Here is a 25,742-nt window from a genome sequence, read left to right on the forward strand (position 1 = left end):
CTTCCGACTCAACGTCGTCCTGAAGGTCGAACCCAGCCTAAGGATCCGGACACCCATCCAAGCTCTGAGCGACGCCGCCAGGGCCAAGTTTGACGGTGTTCGTCTCGCGGACGAGCGCTTCCACCGGCCGGCCTCCATCTCCCTCGTGTTGGGATCAGATGTATATGCCAACTTGATCCAACCGGGGTTCCTAAAAATTGATGATGGCTTGCCCGTCGCGCAGAACACGGTGTTCGGATGGACCGTTTCTGGAGCGTGCACGGAATGAAGAGGCCGATCCTGATGTCTAGCCGGCCAGGGATACCTTTGCCTACGCAAGGGGGGGGAGAATGTTCACGCCAGAAGGGCGCAAACAGTTGAGCGGCAGTGTAAGCGGCCAATGCTTTTACTCGAAGCTCCTCCACGGCTCGCAAGCACCGCTGCTCGCGCTCTCCTTCTCTTCTCTCGCTCTCCTCCCTTCCCGCAAGGTATTCACCACTCCGCGGTCCCGCGGTATTGCTACTGTTAATGTTAAGGTAGTCTTAAGTTACAAGTGCGCGAATAAAGACCGGAATTCTCGTGAAGTCGATCCCGAGTGTTTCATTACAGGGAAAAAAATCAGCAGCAACCGCAGCAACCCACACCCAGGATTTTTCCGCCCACTCCATTTCAACTATTATTATTAATATAGTTCGTAGTTAACCTTCTCTTAAAGGGATATCATTGTTTAAGCTATTTTTATCTTCATATAGGGTATCCACTGTCCAGAGATGAGAAGTGCAATGCTTTTTATTAGGGCTGGCCCGCTAGGCTTAGTGAGCACAGTAAAACCACACCACAGTTAGAAATATAGCCTCTCTTTCCGCCGTCAGACAGTTCGTCAATGCAACCACACATGAGCTGCCACCACGCCCCCCGGCGCACGACTGCACCACCCGCCCTCCGCCCATCGTTCATGGCGGCTCCATTCAACGACAATGACGGCGTGGAAATCCAATACGCGATCTCTCCAAGTCAACGTCATCGCCGTTAGACGCTCGGTCTACGTAAGCCTCGCCTTGTCTCAACTCAGTGTTTTATGTAATGGCAGAAGCAAAAAAGGGAGAAAAACTCCGAAGGCGAAGGCGACCAAAGCTGGCCATATTCCATTGACCACATGGCATCGCGTACTGCACTCCAAATATGAACGATTGAAAATTCATCGAAGTTTTTACACTCTCTCGAGGTTCAAGTAATCGATATGTGCTGCCTATTGGAAAAATCGGAAATGGTGCGATTTCGATTAAAAATTACAATTGTAAAATGGCAAGATAAACTTTCGAAGTGTTTCAGTTAGTTATGGGATTATATTCTTTTTACGAACACTTTAGATCTTTAAAATATCTCATAATAGTTGGAAAAACCAAAAGCTAAGCAATTATGTAATTTCTTTTTTCTGTAAGGGGCATAAAAGAGCAATGCTTCTATGATCATTGTCATTGTCATGAAATATGACCTTAAACAATGTGCAGAAGTAATTCTCTTATTGTCTCGTTTTTGCTGACTGACAGGAAAGAATGGACCCCAGAGATGAGTTTTCATTTTCCCCGTTTTGGCCTTTTTTGCCATTGAATTCATGTGGCGTTGTTGGCCACAATCTGCAGCATTTACCGTTGGCAATTGTGGGCCCTGCAAGACCCGAGCAATCAATTAACACACCTTTGGGAGGCCAAGGTGGGCAGGAGGAGATGGAGCACCCACGTCGAGAACTCCATCCACATCGCTCCATCCGCTGCACTCCACCGTTGACAGTTGCAAATGCATCAGGCGGTCGCGAGTCGTGGGCTAATTTGCGGTTTCAGCTTGCAGCCCAACTAATTAACATATAAATTTAGAGGTGTTGCACTTTTGTATTTATTTATGAATGAAACTGACAGAGACAAAGAGACGGCCTGGTCGTGGAGGTGGAGGAGGAGGCTGGCAGGGAGTGGGAGAGTTTCAAGTGCACTGAGAAAAATGTTCAAAGTCATATTTGACTTATACAAACGGTTCATATAATCCTTTAAAAATTAATTTAATTTAATAACTTAAAGGAATGTTACAATATGCACTGCTTAACTTCTGTTTGGTGGTATTTCATATTTTTGGAAATTTTTTTTTGCTTTTTCTGTCAGTGTTCAAATCTGCAATATGCATTTCGTACTCATATGCAAGCCAAGGTCGATTTCAGTTCCGTTCAACAGCAGCCACAGCATCGAAAACAGCATCGACAACAGCGGATTGCAGTTTATGGGAAAGAGTTTAGCCAGCCAAGATTTATTGGCATGTTATTCTAATTGCTATTTATTAGCGGTGGGAGACGGCAGAGCAGCTGCCTCGCTGTCTGACAGTCAGTCATTCAGTTAGTCATTCCATTCAATCGTTCATGCAGCCATTCTCAAGTTGGCAGGCCGTCAAGTGTGCAAATTAGTTTGTTTGGTTTGGTTTTTATGCATGTGCTTAACCCACTTGTACGTTGTGTGCTCAAAATTGATCACCATAAACAAATAACTGCATATTTGCAAAATGTCAAAACGAAATATATTTTAATGCTTGCAAAGGGCTTGGTAAAAAAACTATTATGCAATTACAAATAAAAAAACAAGAGTTTGATATATTTTTAGTTTTTTTTTTGTTTATCAAACTTGTTTATCATCAAAGCAATTCACACCTCTGAAATCGAATTTTTTTTATGTTAGGTTTTCGTGATTTCTTCTTTCAAATCTCCATCGTTAACACACAATTAACAACTATATAAATTCGTAACAACTTCTTCGGTGCAATAGCATCGTGATCGATTCGTTTAGGGGTGATCGATCGTTGTTCGCCCCGACCCAGACGGCATACTCATTAGTTCTAGATTACAGATCTCCCGCCTATTCATCCGCATCACCCACAGTCTCACCGGCAATTCATTTCCACTTCCAACCCATTTCGATCGGTACGCCCACAATCGAGCGACTGCAATCCGTAGAGAACTTAATCGATAGACTCCATTCCTATCATCCGTTAATTGCGACTAATGAATTTGCTTTCGTGTAGACAATTTTCAGTTAATATTCTAATTTTTTTTTTCCTTCACACCAGCCTCCCCCGCGGGCCGTATCGTAATTAGTTTTGAAAGGAAATTACAAACGACTACGCGCACTGTGGGCGTAAAGCTAAAAAATCGAAATCACTAAACCAAATAGTTTCGCATCACTATGGTTCGCCAGAGAGATGTGTTAGAAGAGAACGGGCCAGTGTCGTAAAATGTTGGATGCTTATTTTTATAGCGTATTCTCTCGGCTATCAAAATGCCATAAAGCGCGTCTGGGTTTCTAAGCCTGACCGCAAATCGCAGCTATTACCGCTAGAGAAACTAAATTAATATGCAGCATTTCGTGTAATTCGCCCACCAAGCCAAAACACTTCCTTAATAAAGCCCAGGGAGACAGACCGCCGACCGCCGGGCCAGCTAATGCGTGCATAATTTTTAATAAATATTTTTCAAGATCCCCAGCTGCAGCAGCTGGGTTGGCCAGTAAGGCCGAGACTGCGAGACTGCCTGCGGAGGCAGGCCGAAAATGCTTCCTGGTTTAATTAATAAAGCCCCTGAGAGAAGACACCGAGTCCCAGCCAGACTCCGACTCCTGGCCAACTTGTCAATCAACAACGTTCTTATTTTCCTTTAAAAACGGTGGCCAGAGCCATGACCGTGATGATTGTGATTATCAATTTTATTATCAGGCCCAGGCTCGAGATCAACCCGAGGCAAACACTTCCGTTTTAGAAAGGGGGGTCCATCTCTTCGACGACCAGGTCCATTGAACTCCCCCTGGAGGCGCGCTCCTCTTCCCCAACTCAATGCCTCCTCACGCAAAAGTCGTCATTATGAAAATATTTCCCCGCAACCCAGGATCTTCGGCAAAAAAAAAGCTTATCGGCTGCTGCTCAGCCAGCGCTTATGTTGCCCACGTGTCCGTCTGTCCAACGTCTTTGGAGCAGGTTTTCCTTTCTGGAAATTATGCACTTTGTATGCAGAAAAGTTGGCGAGGCGATAAAAATCTGCATAATTCCAAGCCGTAAGTTTATTGCCGTTTCCTAGCATTCGGGCGCAAGGGAAAAAGATGCTCGACGGGCGGCAAAAAATGATAGCTGGAGAAAAGGAGACCCCTCTGCTCTGGCCCTTTCATAATCGTAATCAATATTAAGTTATATATGATAAATTATCGGATACCAAATTGCAGCATTTAACTTGTCAAAGGAAATTATCGGAAATTATGCTAAAAAGGGTTTCAGCGCGGCAGACGCGGTGAAATTACTTTCGGAACTCCAGATGCTTAACTTAACTGTCGATTTGTCTTAAGGGCTATAAGACTGATCGGGGTATTGGGCCAATCTGAGAGCTACGTTGAACCAGTTATGGCCAGCAAATTGATTTGTTTAACAGTGATTATGACTGTGTGCTGTATCCCATGTTTTTATGTCAATTAAATTAGATACTTTACGTTTACTCAATTGTCTGCTCAAGTAAAAAAAGTTTGATTTTCCGTTGGTAATGATACAAGTGTAAGCTTTGATTAACTTCGATATCTAATCAAAATAGGATAGAAAATCATGTCTAGCCCGACACCTTCAGGCCTCACAATCAAGTTCAGGTGCATGCCCAACGGACCCAAGGCAAAAGCCATCCTAATAACGTTCAAAATAAAAAGTGCCCATGCAAAGAGTCGAGACAATAAGAAATTGACTGCACCTGCACTGTTTGTGGGGTCGTAAATCTGGGGAGGTGGTATCTGGGACTGCGGAGCACGTAATTGCCGCACTGGAGCTACATTATGGATACATTATGGCGGCAGGAAAGGGAGCAGGCAGCAGCGGTTCTTTGTGGGTAACCCAGAGCCCCGAGCTGTGGATTTGCTGGAGGCCAGGAAAGGGGAACCACTTGATGACTGCACAACGGAGATAAAGAACTGATGGCCGATGGCGATATTTCTCAAGAAGTTGGGAAAGTTAGACAACATGATACACAGGACTTGGGTGAAATGGAAATTGAGTGGCGAATTGCCACTACCAAAATAGGATACTTTTTACAAAAGTTTATGGCTTGCATTAAAATTAATGTTAATTTCCAGAGCCCTAATATTAAATCCCAGATATGTTAAATACTTAAAAATAATTAAAAATTCGTGGGCCAGTCAATGTGAATTTCGTTCATTAATTCAATTACAGACACACATTCGCCAAAAGAAAGTCTTCGCTAAACACTGGCTAGTTTGCTTAAATTTATTTCCTTCCCGTTCCAGCACCACAATTAGCCCCGCCCTCGATTCAAGACACTTGATCGTTGAATCTGAGTGCTTTTCCAGTGCTAGCCACGACACAGCTCATGGCAGAAAACAACATCCGGTTTGTGAGCTTGGAGATTGCGACTGCTTCTGCACAAATGTTAATTAAATACCTGTCCATCTATTAAAAAACATACGTAAATTTATGTTGTTAACAAGGAAGTGCGCTCTGCGCATGCGCACACTTTTATTATTATCATCAGCATCGCTGTCTTTTGCCAGAGTTTGTCGGAGTTGGCCGTCGCTCAGCACAAATCAGAGGAGGCAGTGTGGCCGCCACTTGGCCATTTCTACCTGTGGAGCCCACCTGCCTCCTCCCCCTCGACAAAATGCCCGCCAAACCACCTGTAACTGTTTCGCAGCCATTTGCATATGTCGCCGAACGTTTGCGTTGCGGTTTTAACGATGCGCTGCTGTCGCCACGTCGCTACGTCATTCGCTAATTGGTCGAGATACAAATCGCCACGAGAGAGTGAAGTGACGACGTCGCAGCCCCCAGTCCATAAGCCAAACCATAAGACCAAGACCAAGTCCAAGTCCAAACCCAGGAAGAGGATGAGGATGTGGAAGAGGCGTTGCCGGTGTTGGCCATCAGCTGATGCAACTGCGGGTTAATGCTGGCAGTACATGCACTGCAACCAAAGTAGCACTATATATGATTAAAAATTAGACAACGACCCCTAACTAATTTCACAAGTCTTATAATTATTTAATCGTAATAATGTTATAATATGGTCAACTTATTAAATTACAAACCATAAGATTGTATTCATTTGATTTTTTCAAGTGTATCAAGTGCCAAACTGTCATCATTACCTTACCGTACCCACCCCGTGTCACCTTTCTCTTGGCCAACAAACAGCGGCACTTTCTTTGCCAACCGCCCAAAAACAAATCGGTGGCTCTGGTGCGTCGCCTCTGTCCCGCCAGATGCTGTCAAATATTTGCTCAAGTGTTTCTGCTTTTCACACCACCCCGTCAAAGCCACCAAGTCGCCACCCATGACCAGCGTACTTCACTCCCCCTACCTATAGTCCCCACCCCACCTGGGTGGACAAGGCTGGCAATTTGCTTTATGGGATTTACTTGTAGTGAGGATAGGCGGTTTGGCATTTTTGGGAAAGTGGACATCGGAAATTTGGTTAGCCTTAATGCATTCAAGGTGTGATTTTTCCATTCGTGTGCCCCCAAACAAACTGGTTCGCCAAGTGTGGAACTCTTGGGATGAGGATCTCTCTAAGTCAGTCTGTTGGAGAGCCATAAAAATGAGGTGCTACACTTGCAGCGGTCATTAGGTTCACAATGTATTAGATATGAATTTATTTCCTGTTTCATATTCTGCTAAACAGACAAAATAAGCGAAGAATCGCAACACCTGCGGTGAAAACGATTTCATATATATGTTTAAACAAATTTCTATTAGTCTAGCCTCTTAGTAAGTCTGCTTTGTTGGATCCACATTCAATTTAATTCAATTTATTACAAAATTGAATGGCAATATTAGTGATCAAAGATGTCGCACATATATTTTAATAATATTATATTCGTTAGAACTCACCTTTGTTCTGTACAATGGATTGCTAAAGTCCCAATCTGGCGCCACAAACAGATATCCGCATTTGGAGACCTTTCGCGATGCCTAAAGATGTCGAAATAGAAAAAATGGTTATGTTAATATTTGTGGTAAACAAAAGTGTCACACATAAGCCTAATAAACACATTTCAATGCTGATTGCTTTTCGAATATAAATTATATAATTTTGGCTTGAATGTCTAGTGAATTATGAATATATTTTCTAGCTGTTTGATAACAAATGATCAATAAATTACCAAAAACTATTTAATCTTAATTAGCAAAACAAATTTATTCGGAAATATCATTGGCGAAAAATAATCGAAAAGGAAAATGAACAGAGTTATCAAATCGCGCTTATCTCCCAACCGTAAAAGAAATCAAATTTATATGTATTTTTAATTAAAAAACGCCAAATTTTTGTAGACTCCTTTTTTGTTTGGTAATCGCGCACGTGTTACGTTACCAATACCGCAACCAGGTATATCGGCTCACATCTATATAGTTTTTAGCCAAGCTATTCGTCTAACCCGTGACTAATGTTAATGACGTGCGCCAATTCAACTGTTTGCGTGGTATTTTTGGTTCTCGCTTTTTTTCTTATTTTTTTTTTGGGGGGTTAAAGCAAATAAAATAAATTACAAGTAGAAACTACTACGAAAACCAGACCACTTGGCTGCCACACATTGGTTGTGGGGTTTCAGGGGGTCTTGGCCTTTGCACACCTCTGGTCTAGAGCTGGCGAACAATAAGCGACAATTGGGCCGCATTTAAAGTGGATTTCAGTCGTTAGTCGCGCCCGCCATTAGGCTGCTGTCGGTCTCTTGTTTGGGATTGTTTTTGGTCTGCTTTGGGTGGGTGGTTGTACATACTTGTGTACATATATATACATTTTCGATTTGACAGAGCTGCAAACGAGAGTGCCAAATGGGGGGATAGCACAATGCTCCCACCAATTGAACCCAGCTGAACTGGCGTTTAATTTGAGGCAACTGTGACGGTGGCTTAAGGTCGCCAATCAGCTTCTAATTAAAGAAAGTGAGACAATCTTTAAATTTAAACAATGAAACAAATATGCTACAAATAAGTAATGAAAACATTATGTATTTGTAGAATATCTAAACTAACGAAGTGCTTTCTATAAATATCATTATGTTTTTAGAATCCATTTGATGGGGTTTCATATCAAAATGATAAATACATTATGGGCCACATTGTTTCATAGTTTTAGTTGATCAAATTAAACTAATATTGAATTGAATTGAATTGAAAAAAAGAAAATACTTTAAATTTCAAATTTTTAGCGTCCTCACGGTTTCTATTCCCACACAACATACCTTTGAAAACGCTCACCAATTAAGCCACCTTTTGCCATTGGCAACGACTTTAAGCATCGCCTAGGACTCGATCCCGACCGACCCCGATCATGTCTTGTAAGCTGACACCATAAAATGTTTACAAAACAATAAAATAGCAAAAACGAAAATCAAAGCCCAAAAACGAAATGTGTAATACGGTAGTGCCCGGCCACTCACTCGCCTCCAAAACTATCCAACAACTTAACAAAGTTGGTCAAAAGAAAAAAAATGCCTCCCACTCCTCTGCCGCGGAGGTCTAATCGGGGTACTCTATATACATTTTTTCTTTTTTTTTTTTGGGGTCTCCGGCTGTCTGGTTTGCAATTACGCTGGCTAATTTTATTTATCTGTCTTGGATTTTTTTTTTGCATTTTATGATATTCTCTGTGGTTGGTGTTGTTGTAGTCGGTGGTGGGTCGCTTAAATGCGCCATTAACATTGATTTATGTGAAAAGTCGCACGTTTGTATTCAAATAACTGGGGGAGAGAGAGAATGAGTGAGAGACTTGCAACCGTTGCAGCAACAGTAGCCGCAATTGCAATCGCAAGTTGCAGTTGCAGTTGCAGCTTGCAGCTGCTGTCAGGCTTTCATCAGGCTAAGTCAGTCGACACGTTTTCCACATAAATTTCAATGGGTCCGAAAAGTTAAGTGACAGAAATAGGTTCAGGTTTAGTGGGTAGCTAAGGTAGCACCTTCTAAGTAACGACCCGTTTTCCGATCGCTGGCTCACACGATCACCAAATTGCGATCTACTTTTGTCACATTACGGCCACCGCTAAACTGTGCGACGTGTGGGGACGCCGATGGATCCGATGGAAAAAGGGGTTTCAAAAATACCGTTGGCTACTCGTAATACCCGACCACGTAGCCCACAAGACCGAGACTCCACTGGCGCACTGGCAGACATTCAGCCATTCAAACATAAATTATCAATGCCAGCCGCAGTCGCTGTTTTGCTTGTTTGGAAAATAGAAAAAAATAAAAAAAAAACTTTTACGAAAACTACAGGCGAAAAAAATTGGCAAAATTCGCGACTAAATGAGTCACAATTGTCTTCTAAATTGTGCGAACTGTTTTCCATTTTCGGTGTCCCCAAAAGAATTGATCAAACATAAGAAAAGACTTTGTGTGTATGGATGCCAGTGTATACCCTCAGTAAATAGTTTTTAATAATTGTTTGGCAATTGATACTTGTGGGAAAACATTTGCCTCTCATAAGGTCAGTCATGCACTATGATTAAGATTGTAGGTTCACCTTTGAAAACACAAAAAATGGCAACATAATTGGCAGTAAGCTATTTTAATTAAAAGAACAATAAGGCTACAAGATGAGAGAAATATGAGAACTGTGGTATGTTTGGCCAAAATAAAGTGAAGGAATATGCTTATTGTATTGCTGTGTTATATGTTTAAGTTGTGGCTACATGTTCTATAGTAATTTCTTGGCTTTAAGATCCAGTAGCCAACTTTGAAGCCAAGCCAACTTCTAGTTTAAGGGTATTTCAAATCAAAAACAAGCCACCAAGCCATGCTGAATATTTATGCATCGCGCATGTCGCTGCTGACACACAAATGGGAGATTTTCAAATGAAATGGGGCAAACCACGGGGAGCTGGAGGGAGGGGGGGCTTTTGGGGGCTGCGCGTGCAGAATTTTGAGTGAGCCGCTGGAATGGTGGGCGTGGCAACGCCCCCAGGCGCTGGCTAATGAAGCAAAGTGCGCCGTGCAAATGTGGAACGACACAGACAGAAATAAAACCACAGCCCCCAACTGATTGATCGCTCCGAGTGAGTAACTCAGCCACAAATACGAATGCTAATGACAAATCAAAAGGTTGTGACTGTTGAGAATCGCGTATGTATTCGGCTTCAAGGTAATTTACCAAGTTTACAAAAAACTTTTAATTGAAAACCATTACCAATCTAGTGGATTTGGTCAACCTATACTACCTATATATATTTTAGCAAACTAAATTTAAGCAATGAAATTCTCTTTATATGACCAGTAATGATTTCTATCTAAATCACTAATATTTAGTAGTATTCAACAACATTTTTACAGGTTAAGTAAATGTGTGTGATGTGTTTTGAACGAAATGCGTGATTAAATACATTTCTGTAAAACTCAAAAACTTTTTATAAAGGAATCACACTACAGAAAACACTCGATATGAAGTCATGCAAACGCAATTATGTATGAGAGACACGGGCAAGAAAACTATAGACGATCGGTGGATCTTAGATCATACTTATCCGCAATAAATGCAGTCTTGTACTTACTGGTTCTGCCAGATTCGACGAGGTTCGCTATTGCGCAAGCGTGCAAGATACGAATAGAGAATGCATTCGGTTAGTTGGTGAATTAAATAGTTATAGAAAAAAAGAGAAGGGGTGAAGACGAACGAAATGACTCAATTAGCAGCGGGGAAGATGTCTCAGATGAGAGGCTGATGCTGATGCATTTTGACATTTAGCCACATTTGAGATGACATTCAAGACGCTCGAGATGAGGCCGAGCCCCATCTTACCACCAGTTGCAGCGGCAGCCAAATGAATTTAAATTGCATGAGAGCGACTTGTTTTCGATTTAATTTGATAAGAAACCCGGGGCGAGACGGGTCGTCCATAGTCGTCGCATACTTATGACTGTGAAATGTCAAATCAAAAGTCACGTTTTTCACTCACCGCCAAGCTAGCTGATTTATTGGCAGCAGTCGGGGCTATTAACTGAATCGTAGCGCTGGCCATAAATCGGCTGCCGGCTGAGCTCCACTTGCAGAGTTGTGGAAAATTTCACTTTTGCTGCCGCAGCGGCTAATAAGCCAAAAACCGATTGACAAATAAACAATTTGTGGCATCCCCTCCACATACGAGCATCACATACATCTATCTGCACATATGGTATACCGTGTTTAGTTAGTGAGTCGCACGCACACGTGGATCATATCCAAGTCCAAGTCAAAGTCAAGCCAAGCCAAGTCAAGTCCCAAACAAACCCGGTCCAACTTCGAGTTGGAGTGGAAAGTTGTTTGCAGCTTCAATCTCTTGAATCTCGTCGAATCTCTTGGGCTTTTAACTCAATTTCAGCCTGCTTTGGCTGCCTAGCTTTGTTTGTTTATTTATTTTTGTTTATTTATACATGTGTATTTTCAATCTTTGCCATTGCAGTTGTTGTTTCGCTTCGAGTTTCTAAGTTGCGGCTTAATAGGCAAGCCACAACAACCAACATCCTCATCCACAGTAACAACAACAACCGACTAAATCATCATTAGCCACATCCATCCAGTTGGCAAAGAGATGGCAACAGGTTTTTCAACCATCCCCTCATGCTATAAACAGTTTCTGCTGAAGTTATCGAATAGTATTTTGAATTTGATTTCCCATTCAATGAAGCCATTAAATTCAAACATTAAAACACGCGCATACTACACATAATTCATTAATATAAGTCGCATGATTAATGTTCTTTTTTATTAAATTGCAAAGAGGCCTTTAAATAAAAATTATATTTTGTTTTGCAGCGTTTGAGCATCATTTCACGCAATCTGTTAGAGATTGCTGAATTTTTTATTCGCCTTTTGGGATTTTCAATCATTTCTGTAGAACTCCGACACAAATGCTAATTAAGTGGATTCCATGAAAACAATACGGCGACAAAAACAAAATATTCACAGAAAGCGCTGGATAATCCCCAAAGTTAACTTTAAATAAATAAATATTTCCCAATAAAACGATTCTTCGGAAAGCGAAACCAAGGCGGCATTTTCGGTATTTCATTGGCGTAATGCTTATGTATGGGACATGAAAATTACAGACCATCAATTCTTATAATTGAACCATCAAATTGTAAAGTGGAAGTCTGGTCTTTTGTCATACAGTTCATACCTTCAGCAAAGTGGGCCAACGATCGAGAAAAGCAAGATCGAGTGAGACAATTGGAATTACTTGACTGGCCATCAATGAATGAAAACAATTTTTACCAGAAACCGTCTTTTTTTCCGGTTATAAATCGTATCAATCAATCGATGGGGAGGTTTCCGAGGAGCATAATTAATGTGTGAGAACAACTTTCTTCGCTGACCATGAATCGAAGCGCCTCCTCAGTGGTTCGGATTCCGACACAGACTGCGCCTGAAACAAAAATGAAAGTGGCCCTCGATTTGTTGGCCATAAAGGGCCGTCGCCGATTTTAGGCCCGATTAAGTCAATGACGGCTAATCTCTTCTCATTCATAACTATAAGTATATATATGTATGTGCCTTTACACACCACGCATGGAAGCGTCTCCGACATGAAATATGATTAATAAGTTTCGCACGATTATTAAGTCCCCCAGACCCTGATCAAAAAGCAAGAGGCAACGAGCTGGGAGAAGAAAGTGGTTTGCGATCCGCCAAGACACAGGTTGATTGACTTCAAGAGGGTTGGGACAAGGGTTAATGCCATCAGCATATTTATATAAATTTGTTGTGGGTAAGCTTAACTAGTAGCGACGTAGTTTAAAAATAAACAGTATGGGAAAATATACAATTTATACAGTTTATCAAGCCAATCTCTATATATACAACATAATAGTAAAAAATGCGAGCATTCATAATAAACCATCAACAAACTAAGAATATTATTTAAATTAAATAATATTCATGTTATCCTACTTTCAGAACGTATCTTTATATAAATAATAATCTTAATATTTATTATTATCAAAACCAAACTTGTGATGCACCTTTGACAACTTATTCAAGGGTATGGAAAATCGAAAGTACGAAAGAAATCGAAAGCGAAACTGCGCAACACAAACGAAACTTGAACAGAAACAGAGAGGCCGAACATCAAGTGCAACAAACCGATGAACCGTCGAGCTGAGAAGGGGCAGATCCTCGGCGGAAGGGGAAGGGGAAGGGGGGACGCAGTGGCATGGAGTGCAGCGGTTGCAGGGGTGTCCGAGTGGCAAGTGCATGGCACGGCATGGCATGAAAATATAGTGTGCTATGGCACTGGGTAGCAAGTGTGACTGACCAGCAGCTGAGAGGCAACTGCAGTTGGAAATGAAAGCGAATGTCGTCGATTTAGCGGTTGTGTGTCGACGGTTTAGTGCACCGTGAAAAATAAATTGAAATTTTTCAAGAAAGTATAACAATTCTAGAATACCAAAAAATTTAAGGATTAATCAACTGTTCTTGGTCCAAAATTAGATTTAAAAACTACAAAAAAAGAAGCTAACTATATAGTAGGATTACCATCCTTTGTAATTTTTCTCAGTGCAATCGCTCGATCATCGCCTGCGGTGCGCGGTCGCGCTTCAAGCTCCATTTACGAAAAAAAAGCGGATCGAAGCGAGGCCCAAAGAGATACGACCATCGCATTGGGGATACTGAGGGGCAGGCAGACAGTATGTCTGTTTGTCCGCGAACCGATCCGATCCGATCCGGAACCACCGCCAGCGATCGAATCCGATTCGAGGCGAGTCAACGTATCCCCAACATCCGACCAGTTCTGCATTGCATGCCAAGAATTTCGACTGCATCGCCCAGCTAGAGTGGGAAAGTTTGGGGCCCAACATTGTTGCAGTCCCATCGGCGGCCTCCGAGTTATTAACATAACATAATATTGACTTGGATGGGCGTTCGGCTCCATTGTGTAATATTTAAGAAAGACAAAAAAGAAATATTGGAAATTTCGGTTTCCTACACCTCGCGTCTTTCTCTTTCCAGTTTCACTTTCGTTGCACGCTCTGTGGGAAGTGCATGTGTGCATCACGCTGAGCGGGAATGGCTCTGAATCGACTTGGATGAGATCACCTGCATGGGTGACATCGTTTAGGACCGGTAATTAGTCTTCATTATGAGTGGAGAAATTGAGTATGAAACTCAACAGAAGGAAATGAAGAGGTTCGATTGTTTAAAGGTTTCCTATCCCCTTTTTTTCAATTTTCTATATAAAACTAGCTGTATTAGCTAGCTATATTATCTGATAGAAAGGAACCAGCCTTTTCCCTTAAAAAAAAAAAAACAAACATTACATCAATTAATAACAATCAATGCCCCCTTCAGATCTTTTTGTAATTGATCCAATTGCGATTTCCGTCGATTTACGCATTATGGCAACCACAATTAAAGAATAACCGCAAATTCAAACCAACAAACCCATAAGGCAACAATTAAAGTCAAGATTACAATTGCTCAAAAGGAAACCTCGACCAGACCAAACTAATTAAAACACCGGGGGTAACTCGTAAAAGCCAAGCCAAACAAGTCATAGAGAAGTAAATAAAATAAATGATATAAAAATCTAGTCATTCAGCCGGTGGTGGCCACACACTAAGGCGGAAAACGCAATCCTTTTACTATTGTGATGCTAAGGAAATTACAATAGAAAAACTGTCAGAAATTGATTTCCAAATGGGAAAACAACGCACGGGGCAGCCACGAGAAAACAAGAAATTACAAAACAATAGTTTAAAGGCAACATTTCACTTTCAATGAATCGGTTTGCGGAGGCTGAAGAAGGGCTAGGTGGAGGCTTTTATTGGTAGCTTCATCATCTTTCGCATCTGGATTCGTAGAGACGTACTGCGTGGATGGATGTGGATGTGGATGCTGCTGCTTGGTGGTGGCCTCTTCATTTGAAAGCTCGGCATTTGAAATCGACGTCCGATGGTGGAAAATCGTGCACATGAATTTCAGTAAGTAAAAGTAAAAATCACCTTCAACGTTTTCGGCTTCTTGTGCGCCGCAGCAGCAGCAGCATATGTTTGCATTTGATTGTGTTTCTTTTTTTGTTTCCAGCTGTACGAGTATGTATTCCTTATTTTTATTTTTATTTTTATTGCCGCACATGAGTTTGCAAGTTGCCGGGGACTCAAACTCAACTCCACTCTTTTTCGACTTTTGGGCGATAGACATCGCACATACAGTCGCTCGCACAGGTCGTGTCTGGCAATCTGACTTCACGTTGGCAATCCGACGAAGGGGCAGACGGTATTACAATTCATTTAGAAATGCATTTAAAAATACATAAAATACCCTCAGCATCGGCGGGGAGTGCGCGGTTAGTGTTGGCAAATGAAAATGAAAGCGAAAAGAATGCCGAAATGAAATGGAAAGTTTTCGCCAAGTTTTCGCAGTGTGATCATGGCAGTTGTATGCATCATATGTGCGGGAAAACTGGAAAGCCTTGCTATTTTATCAAGAGCAGTCTATTACTCAGCCTTAAACCTTAAAAGAACAACTGTGTGTGCATGTTATGAAATCACAACAAATTATATCAAACTGAAGTTAAAGACCCAGCACTGCAATTTAATCTCACACCAAAACGCCGCTAACAGATTTCCCAACTTTTCAAAATATATGCAATTACAAGCAATTGCAGTGTGGCCAGCTTATTTAGTTATGCACAGGACAATCAAGATTTCCCCAACACTTGCCGCTGGTTACATTCCCAATCAACAGCAATCATCGTTATTTATGAGAGTTGCACAACGATGATCTGTAAGAAAACATGGAAAAAATCCAAGACCCAAAATAAAGGGGACCAGAAGGACCACCTGGATTGATTGTCTTTGGGTATCCCAAATTAATCATCTGTCCGATTTCAAGGAAAGTCCGCGAAGAAGGGCATTTCGGGCATAAGAGGGGGCTGACAGATGACCAACAGCAAATGATTCGTTGTCGTGCCCTTGTGTGTCAAATTCATCATTAAATGTCAACGCTTCGGGGGACCTCATGCGAAACTCTCGCCAGAAAACCTAAAAGCCAAACCAAACCAAGCCATACCAATCCAAGATCGAACTGAGGGGGTAAATCGGAGAAGGTGCAGCCAAAAAGGTTAACAACTCGATGCCAATTGAGTAACTTAACAAGGAGAGCCACAGGGCGCTTAAACGGAGCAAAACAAAGGCGGAAAACTTGACAGGGCTAGGATAAATAGTAGGAGATCGATTTGGTGTTACTCTACTTTTGATAATGTAATATAAATGTTAATGTCCTTTACATATATCATTGTTATCAAATAAAAAAAAGCATTTTTGGAAAAAAATCCTTTTTATAAAAAAATATTTAATTTATATTGCTCATATAAGGAGAAATAATTTCGATTGCTGAATAATAATATGAAGAATCAAATCAAAATGCACTTTTATGTTTCTGGTAATACAATTCTTCTGATTATATGTATGTATTACAACATCTTTAGTTCACCTGCAAGCCATTAAGCCCTCGTCTGTTCTCCTAACCTTGACAACAATATTCCGCTTCCTTACATACAGTTTCCTTAAAGATATACCCCCTATAAATATATATATATGTACTTTATATATAAAACAGGCCCATAACAAGGCGTCTTGCAACGCGAGAAAACTTGCAGCAGGAGAAAAAACGAAATAATTGCGCGACTGCATAAATTTTCGCAGGCCAAAAGACGGCCAGACAGACCGACTCACAGCTACTTTCGTTTTTAATTTAAAAAAAAAATAAGAAAAACAACAACAAAAAAGTACGGTACTGAAGGAGGAAAAGCGCTTTGTGGTTGTGTGTATATTCAAGAGATCGTTGATCGTCGATCGCCGTCAAATGGCAACGAACCTTCGACAGACCGCAGCCAAGTTTTGCCTTTGCACATAAATTTCGTGTGGCCATCGTAACTGGCGGGGAAAAGTGAGGAAAAGCGAGGAAAACCGAGGGACAAGGGGCAGCATAGGGTACTGCCGATGAAGATCGATGATTGTCATCGTCATCGGCTGCTTTGCCGCTTGTTGCCGCTGCTGCTGTTGACACTAAGTGAAAGTGAACTTGATGGGGCCACGTCATGATCGCCGTCATTCATGATCGACTCCGTTTGATCTTAGGTTTCCTTTTTGGCCACAAACAGCTCTGCATTTTCCCCGCCATTCATCCAATTAGAAATGTTTGACATTTAACATTGTTCCGGGATACGCAATATGCGGCGGGCAGCTCGCAACTGGGCGGCTTAGATGAAAACCAAAGCTTTTCGCAATTTGACTGGAATTTTCACTGTATTTTCCTCATGTGTGTGTGCCCGTTGTCCATTGCCAGCAATTTGCGTTCGATTTTGGCCAAGAAAAAAGGTGAAAAGTGAAATATGACAAGGGGTGGTGGTGAGGTGAGTGAGTGTAATGTCTTATCTGCAGCTGCAATTCAATTTCTGGTTGTATTCGAACCCTCCTTTTTCCGCCAAATCGATGTTGTATTTTACAATTTGGTTTCTTTTTTAGTTTTCGGCCAGTTTTGATTGCACTTGGGTAGATTAGATAAGCAAATGTTAAGTTATGCGATCGTAAACTAAAGCTGCGGGTTTTTCTTTTTTCTCCTATGCGGTTGAAAAGAAAAATAGGAATGGGGACTGAACGACCAAAAGGGGAAACTTTTCGAGAAAATGATGCAGCCTAAATAAGCCATTAGTGAATTATATATTAGGCTTAGTATTTTAAGCCGTGGGTCATAAGATTAGGAAACTTAAATTTTTATTGACATTGAGTGAAAAAAATGTAAATCTTTTTGAATAGTAGATTAATAATAATCTATAAAACTGTGTAGCTAGGCTAGAAAATATTTTCTTAACCTAGCTTTAAAAAATCCCTGACGAAACTTTAAAATCCCCAAGATATTATTATAAAATTTTTGATAATCACCCATTAAATGACCTTTGAAGTAAATTTAGAAACTCCCACAACGTTTCTTAAACCCTTACCAAACAAGAATTTTATCTGAAATTTTTAATTATCAACAAGCTTACGTATGTTTTTTTATTTTTGACCGACATAGATTAGCATTGGAAATGGCTTTATCGCTCGGGTGTACTGATTGTATGTGCTTACCTGCAATGAGATAAAGAACAAGGTAAAAAAATTAGTTCGGTTGGTTAAGGTATGATAAATACTACGTTTTGTGCGGAACCACAGCCAACCGTTCATTGAGTGGTGCATTGAGGGAAAAACTAGCACAAATGTCTTTATTCGAGTCAGTAATTCAACAAAACAATGAACACACACAAACCAAAAAGGTTGGGCTATCTTATATGGTTTTGGGGCCGATCCGGACTCCGTGCGGTTGTTGTAATTACAAAATTGGTTCGGCAAGCGGTAGAGAGAGTTTCCCGATTACCCCCCGCTCAACCCATCAGCCATTCTGATGATTTTTATGAATGAAAACAGAGGCCAGAAACGGTGTTCGGCGTTTGTCTATTTATGGATAGGCAATGCTCGGCTCTACACGTCTATTCCTATATAGACTTTGGCCGGTTTCACATTTCATTCAGTGGAAAATCAGTTGCTCAATTAGCGAGAATCGGAAAAGTGGGACATAACAGCGTCGGCGTTGCAACTTCCTTTTTGTCTTTTTTTTTTCACTCCTCCACCTTATTGTCACATTATTGTTAAGGCAGAGAAACCAGCGAAACAAACAACCGGCAAGCGAACCAAATTCAACAGAAGAAGTCACTTAAGTGCCAACGTAAAAACGTTTAAATGCCATTGCGCATACGCCACGTTGAGCGGTCGAGGTAGGAGAAGAAGGTAGGTCGTCAGTCGCTAAGCTATTTAACATAATTTGGTCATGCCATTGCAAGCGTTATTACTTTTACGGCAAGGTCTGCACGGCAGAGCTAGCAGAGCTTTGAGCTCACTTGTAAAAGATTTTCCAGGTTTGCATTTGAGATATTGGAAATCTTCAGTGATTAGAGTGGGATGGTGATAAAAAATATATCTTAACTGCCACATAAATAAGAAAACTTTAGTTTATGCTTATATATTGTAATTATAACTTTAAGAGATAGCTCAATATAAAATTTAGAAAGACATCAACATGATTTGTAGGCATAACTTTTAACTCATTTAACAAGCAACAACTTTTTCTTTAAAGTTAATTTTAAGAAAAACAAAGTGTAATAGCTTCTTTAGTTTGGCTAGGGCATTCCTCATTCTAAGTTGGAATTTACTACCCTTTTTCGCGAGGAATCCCAATTGGGACTTCAGGCCTCAATTCACTTCGCTTTGTGACACAGATAGGTTGGTTAGGAGTGTGTCTCATTGTTGCCTGGGCAGTTATGTTTTTTCGGAAATTTTGTGTGTCAGGGGGGCAAAGTGTAATAAAACGCAACTGCTGCAGTTTGTGTTACTTTTATGGACTTTTGGTTTTCGGCTTGAGTCGATGCAGTAAACCCCACGTCGACGTCCAGTTACATAAAGGCTAAGCTTATTTTGCTATGGGTTTTTTGGTGTCGAATGCATCAGGCCGAGGAGAAATAAAATTTTGGAATGTGGGCGAAGTGGACTTATACTTTCGCTGTTATTTACGATCCCATACTAATTTTTGAATCTTCGATGCCATAAAGATTAGAGGGAGACGGACGCTGAAGACTTGGGAGCTGGTCAAGTACCGCTAGAATGAAGTTTGCGCGCGCCAAAACAATTCCAAACCGACAAGAAGAATCGCAAAAAGGAGCCAAGACGTTGGGGCCAGGCAACAAATTCGCATGACTTCCGTCATTGACATACAACATGACAGTTGATTTCTGTATTTGATATCCCAGTGAATTTACCACTGTCTCGTGTGTGAGTGTGTCTCGCCAAAAGACTCCAAAAAAAAAAGAAGAAAAAAATCAACGAAGAACCAAGGAATCTCTGGAGGAAAATGTGTGATGAGTGCCAGCCAGTCCGCAAGTCAGAAGACCCGGAGTCATCTTCTGACTACGTGCAACGTTAAAAGAACATTTCGCTGAGCCAGCAGCGGCACCAGAATCTTGGAGACTGCGACTCCACTCCCGGCATCTCGTCTCGGGCACTCTTCTTCGGGAACCGTTAAATGGTACAATATTGAAATTTATTTTTATGCTGATGCTGATGATGATGATCATTTGGCGTTGGAAGAACCGGTTGCGATGGCCCTGCTCCTGGCCATGCCAATGCCAGTGCGGAATTGCCTGGTTCCAAGGAACGCTGTTTTTGCCGTGTCCCAATGCCAATTGGCCAAATGTCAAAGCAACGCAAATTCATCATCAAGCCAGTGACAGCGCAGACGAAGTGGCAGAAAAATACTGGATGAACTTTAAATATGATGGGAACATGGGAAATAAGGAATGATGGGAATTTTCGGCAATGACTGGGCGTTGACTTCAATGGAATTATAATTGGAAAATGGGAAAATTTATATTGATTTAAATAAATATAATTAAAAAGGATTCATACTAAAAAGTATATGTACATCATCAATTATTTTTGGTATGGTAGGAATAATTGTATTTCTATGAATTCTTAATTGTAAGAATATGGTAAATATATCAGTAAATGTTTAAATATATATTGCAGTTCCATTTCAAGTGCAATGTGTCCCACAACCCGCACAGTGGCTGAAAAACATTACCAATCGAGGAGAATTGGTTGTGTTGGTGCTGTTGGCTGGCACTGGCACTGCGTGCTACTTATCGCCGTCACTTGGCCAAGAAGTCGAGGTGGAGGAAGAAAATTCAAGTATAAATTACCAAACCAAGCAAAGAACCTGCTACCAAGACTTATGACCGTATTTGATATTGCCTAATGGTCTGCAGGCTGTTTCGCCGGTTGCTTTTTTCTATTAAATGTTTTTCTCTTTCTGCAGCGGTTTAAGGAGAGAAGCAGCAGCAACTTGGCTACTTTTCAACTAGAAGTAGGAGTTGTTGACTGGAATTGCTCAATTTGTGTGTGCAGCACAGCAGCCAGTCGCACAAACAAAGCGAAACAAGCCAACTTAGATGATGCTGACGTACATTCGGAGCTCGTCCGCCTCACAGACCGGCGGCGTCTCTTACCAATCGAAGTCTCTTGGCTCGTTGGTGACGGCATTTCCAGCCAACATTGTTGTCCCAAACAAACGGCAACACCAACGTAGCGCGTAAGCAACAACAACCACGGCCACAACTTGGCAATTGCAAGTTGTATAATTTATTTATTTTTTCTATTTCTCTTCTATTGTACATACACTTGCTTGCAAATCGGGTTCTGCCATCTAACAATGCAGTTTGCTTCGATTAAAAATAGGGACATTTTAAAAAAGTTATACAAAACCTTATTAAGATTTCTTAAAAACAATTTCAGCTTGTGTATTATGGTTTGTTTTGTGGAATATAGTATATGTACGTTACGATAAATGTTCTTTCTCTTATTAATTAATTTTTTGAAAGCACGTTGTGCTTTATTTAAAGCTGCTTAAATTGTAGGATTGATCAGATTATAATATACAAATTTACTGTAAGTGTAATCGATATCCGTCAAACTAGTGTAATTAGTCAGCAACCTATCGATTCCTACTCGATTCAGCTATTTTTTTCGTTCGACGGATTTTCAATTTTAAATTGTACAAAAAGCACTGGGGGCTGTCTGAGCCAAGTGTTGTAGTTGCGCTGCCGTAGATCGATTCAATGAATTTAAAATGCATTTAACTTGAAATTTAGGTCACAAGTAGTGGCTGCTGTTGAGGCAGTTGCAGTTGCGCCGCAGTAGATGTTGCAGCAGCAACCAGTAAAGCTGCTGCAGTATCCACTGCACGTTTATCAAGTCAGAAATATTCTTTGCCTGGCATTTGGAAGACAACTTGCGAGTTAGAATTGTTTTTGCCAGCAGTTTTGCAGCTAGATGACTGGTTTTAGTTGAACATTGCTTTGGGTAGTGCCGGAAAGTTGGTTAAGTGCGGGAATGCCCTATGCCATCTATTCCACACTCCCCACTTCGATTCTAATTACGCTCTTAGCTCGTTTGAGCTTTTAGCCCGATTCTACGGACAAGTTAACTCAGGTGGAATTACTTAAAACAAGTTTACACTTGACTACTTGTTGCTATTGCAATTTGTGGTTTGTAAATATTTATGAGCTTAGACTAGCCAGTGAATACAACATGATTGGCATCATAAAATACCATGGAAATCTAAGGCAAACTAATATTTCGCTGATTTACCAGATGAAAATCATCTAATTAGACGAGTTTCAAATTCTATTTGTCTTGGCCAAACTTGAATGTAATATATCAAAGCTAATTAGTCGACATCTGGCTACTGTTGATGCTGCTGCATTTACCACGGCTTCTGGCAACTTTCACACTTTCCATTTTCACACTCGGAAATTAATCAAAAGAAAAATTAAGCACAGACGACGGTTATTTATTTATTTTTTTTTCGTGGTGCTTTTAGTTTGTTTTGTTTTTGATTCGTTGGAATGCTTTAAATGCATTTGAAAACCATAACAAATATTTTTATTGTAAATTGTTTTGGGCCTTAAATGGGGTGAGCGCCAAGCAGCAACAAGAGTAATACAATAGGCATTGTGGCCAAGTGGAAAATAAAACAAAAGCCATTGAAACCAAATAATACAAAATAAAAGGCGATAGGATTTTACTACCAAATGAATTAGAGATGAGGCTAAATGAAAAATGATCAGATAAAATGAAATTTTATGTAAGCAAAAACTTATTTTCATGATTCTAAACTAATATTTGAAAAACATTTTAATTTTCGAACCATTTTAAATTGCTTTACCCGTTAAGAATTTTTTTAAACACTTTCATTTGTGCACCCAGTGTTTTGGAATCTGGCTTTTTGATCTGGAATCGTAGAAATAAGTTGGTCAGTTGTGGGTTGTTGCATAGATCACTGCACACATGCATCGGTGGGGCTGTCCCCGCCACCTTTTATCCCACTCTCACCTCCAAACATCAGACATCAGCTAACTGCGGTTTTCACCAGAACTCTTTGTTCAATGGAAACAATGCTTTGAACTGTTACCGAGTCCAACGAACAAAAAAAAACAGCTCGTAAATGGGTTGAGATTCGGGGGCGTTGTCGTGTGGACAAATGTGTTTTGTGTCGAATCCCAAAAGGCCAACTGGGTCAGTCACACTATCACAACCAAAAAAAAAAAAAAAAAAAATGCAGAATGGGGTTCACATAAATGAAAAGTATTCCAGAAAGAGGCAGAAGAAAACTTTCTCGCACTCGAATCTAATGACTGCAGATGTCTGGACTCTCGAGGAATTCTAAACCGTCAGAGCAGGAAGTAAAGATGCAGGAATCAAACGGAGACAAGATCACTTTTCTGGACTGGCATTATCAAAAAAGAAAACAACAAAGAATGGGGGACTCTGGCAATGGACTGCACCGACTTGTCAATCAAGCGATTGACTTTTGCGCAAAATCCGCAGACAATCTGGATGCCAATGGAGTAGCGAAGACCACGAAGACGACTACTACGATGATGATGATGATATCTAAGCTGGGCTCAGGCTCAAGCTCAGCTCTCCACAGACCATCGATGGATCGCAGTATACAGTATCCAGTGTCCAGGTCCTCCCAACTAACAGTTGAAGAGCCTAGCGTAGTTGTGGCATTTTAGCTTGGCCTTAAGCGAAAAAATTATTCCTTTGCCTAATTTGGTTTAAATGGAAATTCCGCACACCATATTGTACGAAGGACTTTAAATGACTGAACGACGACGAGGGCCAAGAACCCAATGGCAGGGCAATGCCAAAGACTTCTCGGATTCGTGTCTTGTTCTAAGTGAACTATTTTTGGTATTTCTACTCGTAGCGGAAAGTTGGCGATTTGGTTTGGGCTCCCCGATCGAAGGGCCAAATTGTACTGGAGATGCGTCCAATCACTGCGAAATGATTTACGATCACGATAAAGAGATTAGTGCGGCAAGAGTTCCCTCAACCGAAACTCAAAGGAAAAGCGAAAATAAATGAGTTTGGCAATCAATTTAAATCAAGAGCGAATGCCTTTCAGATTGGAAAAGTCAGCTACAAGCTATTGCACTTGTAAAATATTCTTTGGTATACATTTCGGTTTACATGCAAAACCGCACCGATAACGCATATAAAGTAGCGAAATGATTTTATAAACTGTATGCCGTTCTTCTTAAGATGTAAACTAAATAGTTTATTTAAAAACTTTTCAACAGGGTCCATATATGATTAAATTTATATAACTCCAATGCATTGAGTTTGTAATCCTTTCTCTTGGAACTCATCCTCCGACTTACGATAAATTCGCTGCAATAAGCCGGATTAAATATTGCAGGTCGAGTCAAAGACCAATAAAAATGCATTTAATCCCCCAACCATATAATTTATAACATTCGCCGAGCCAAAGGCAAAAGGCAAACAAAAGTAAAAGTACAGAGGTCCCCGCCGCAGAGCCTATAAATACCGCATACACATACTATATGGCATATGGGTATGGTTGGGGCCTGGAAAACCCGAAGAGATTGAGATACCTTCGCGTATATAAACTCGTATATATTTAGGGACACAGCACACGGATTGCAGCGACGCATGTGGCATGGTGGCATGGGGCACTGGCACATTTGAACTTTAACACACGACCGAGCCACAATAAAAATTTCAAGTTTGTCCAAGAGACATATGGCCAAAGATCCGCTGATCCGCGGGGTCAACGTTATAAAATCGCAAGCGGCAGCAGCAGCCACGGCAACAAACAAAAAAATAAAAGGCAGCAACAAGCAAATAATTTATGACCAACTTGATGCATGGTGGCCATTTAAGTTATGGACTGACTTCTCCCGAAGGGAACCGTCGACAGGGTGTGAACTGCCCGATCAGCAATTGCAATTGCAATTGCAATTGCACCATTTATACCGTGGTATATATGTATCTATATATATGCGCACATATGAAAACAGATGACGCATCGTCTGCGTCTGCAATGAATGCACTTTTTCTGCAATTTGACTTTCGTCTAAAGGCAGACGAAGACAAAGCAGACGAGCTGTCTTCTCGTCTACGGATCGCAGTTTGGGGATCGGAAATCGGGAATGGGGGGTTTGTTTTTGGGCTCTTTTGTTTTCAGTTAGTTGTCAAAAGTCAGTCGGAGGCTGAAAGGGGTCCCAAACTGACAGACGCAGCTGACTGGGCGCCTCTTCTTTCCCAGCCGAAAAATGAAAAAAAAAAAGAAACTAGTCAGCCTTCCAAGTGGGTGTGCCAGACTTTACTTAGACTCACTCAAAGTTTCGTAAGACAACAATGCTGCGAGAAAAATATTACTAAAACTTTTCAACGAGACACTCGTCTAAAGTTTGCATGCGGAAATTTAAAATAATAATGTTTGAAAAGAAAGCATACTGTGAAAAAAGTGAATATTAAATATTGAAACTAAACTACTAAACTGGTAAAGTCCGAATATTAAGCGAGCATTTTAAATGAACTCAAATAAGTTTCCGCCACTGATCAAGCGAACTTAAATATGATTAATGGCTCGATGTCCAGGGAAGTTAAGTAAATGACTCGTCATCCGCCTCTCTTCAGCCTCATTTTGCTTCTTTAATTTTGGGTTAATTAGCATATACGCATAAATGCATTTCACCGACCAAAAATCTGAAATCTGTGAAATCCGAAATGATGGGGCTAAAAACTTTTGGCACCAGAATCGTGCGCAAGAAATTTACCCAACTGCAAAATGTCTGCCCAATAAAAATAAACAGCTCGTC

At 40.9% G+C, this 25,742-nt stretch overlaps 1 protein-coding gene across 2 annotated transcripts in view; it reads right to left on the bottom strand.

Annotated features, from left to right (window-relative positions):
• Nucleotides 1–25,742, bottom strand: part of LOC6611291 (protein outspread) — an 89,354-nt gene that overhangs the window by 37,775 nt on the left and 25,837 nt on the right. For both annotated transcript variants that reach the window (XM_032727773.1, XM_032727774.1), the window contains exon 2: nucleotides 6,886–6,966. In XM_032727773.1, the coding sequence (XP_032583664.1) occupies nucleotides 6,886–6,966 (81 nt within the window). The remainder of the gene's footprint in view (nucleotides 1–6,885; nucleotides 6,967–25,742) is intronic.

Source organism: Drosophila sechellia, chromosome 2L (assembly GCF_004382195.2).
Source record: "Drosophila sechellia strain sech25 chromosome 2L, ASM438219v1, whole genome shotgun sequence".
Taxonomy (NCBI): Eukaryota; Metazoa; Arthropoda; class Insecta; order Diptera; family Drosophilidae; genus Drosophila; species Drosophila sechellia.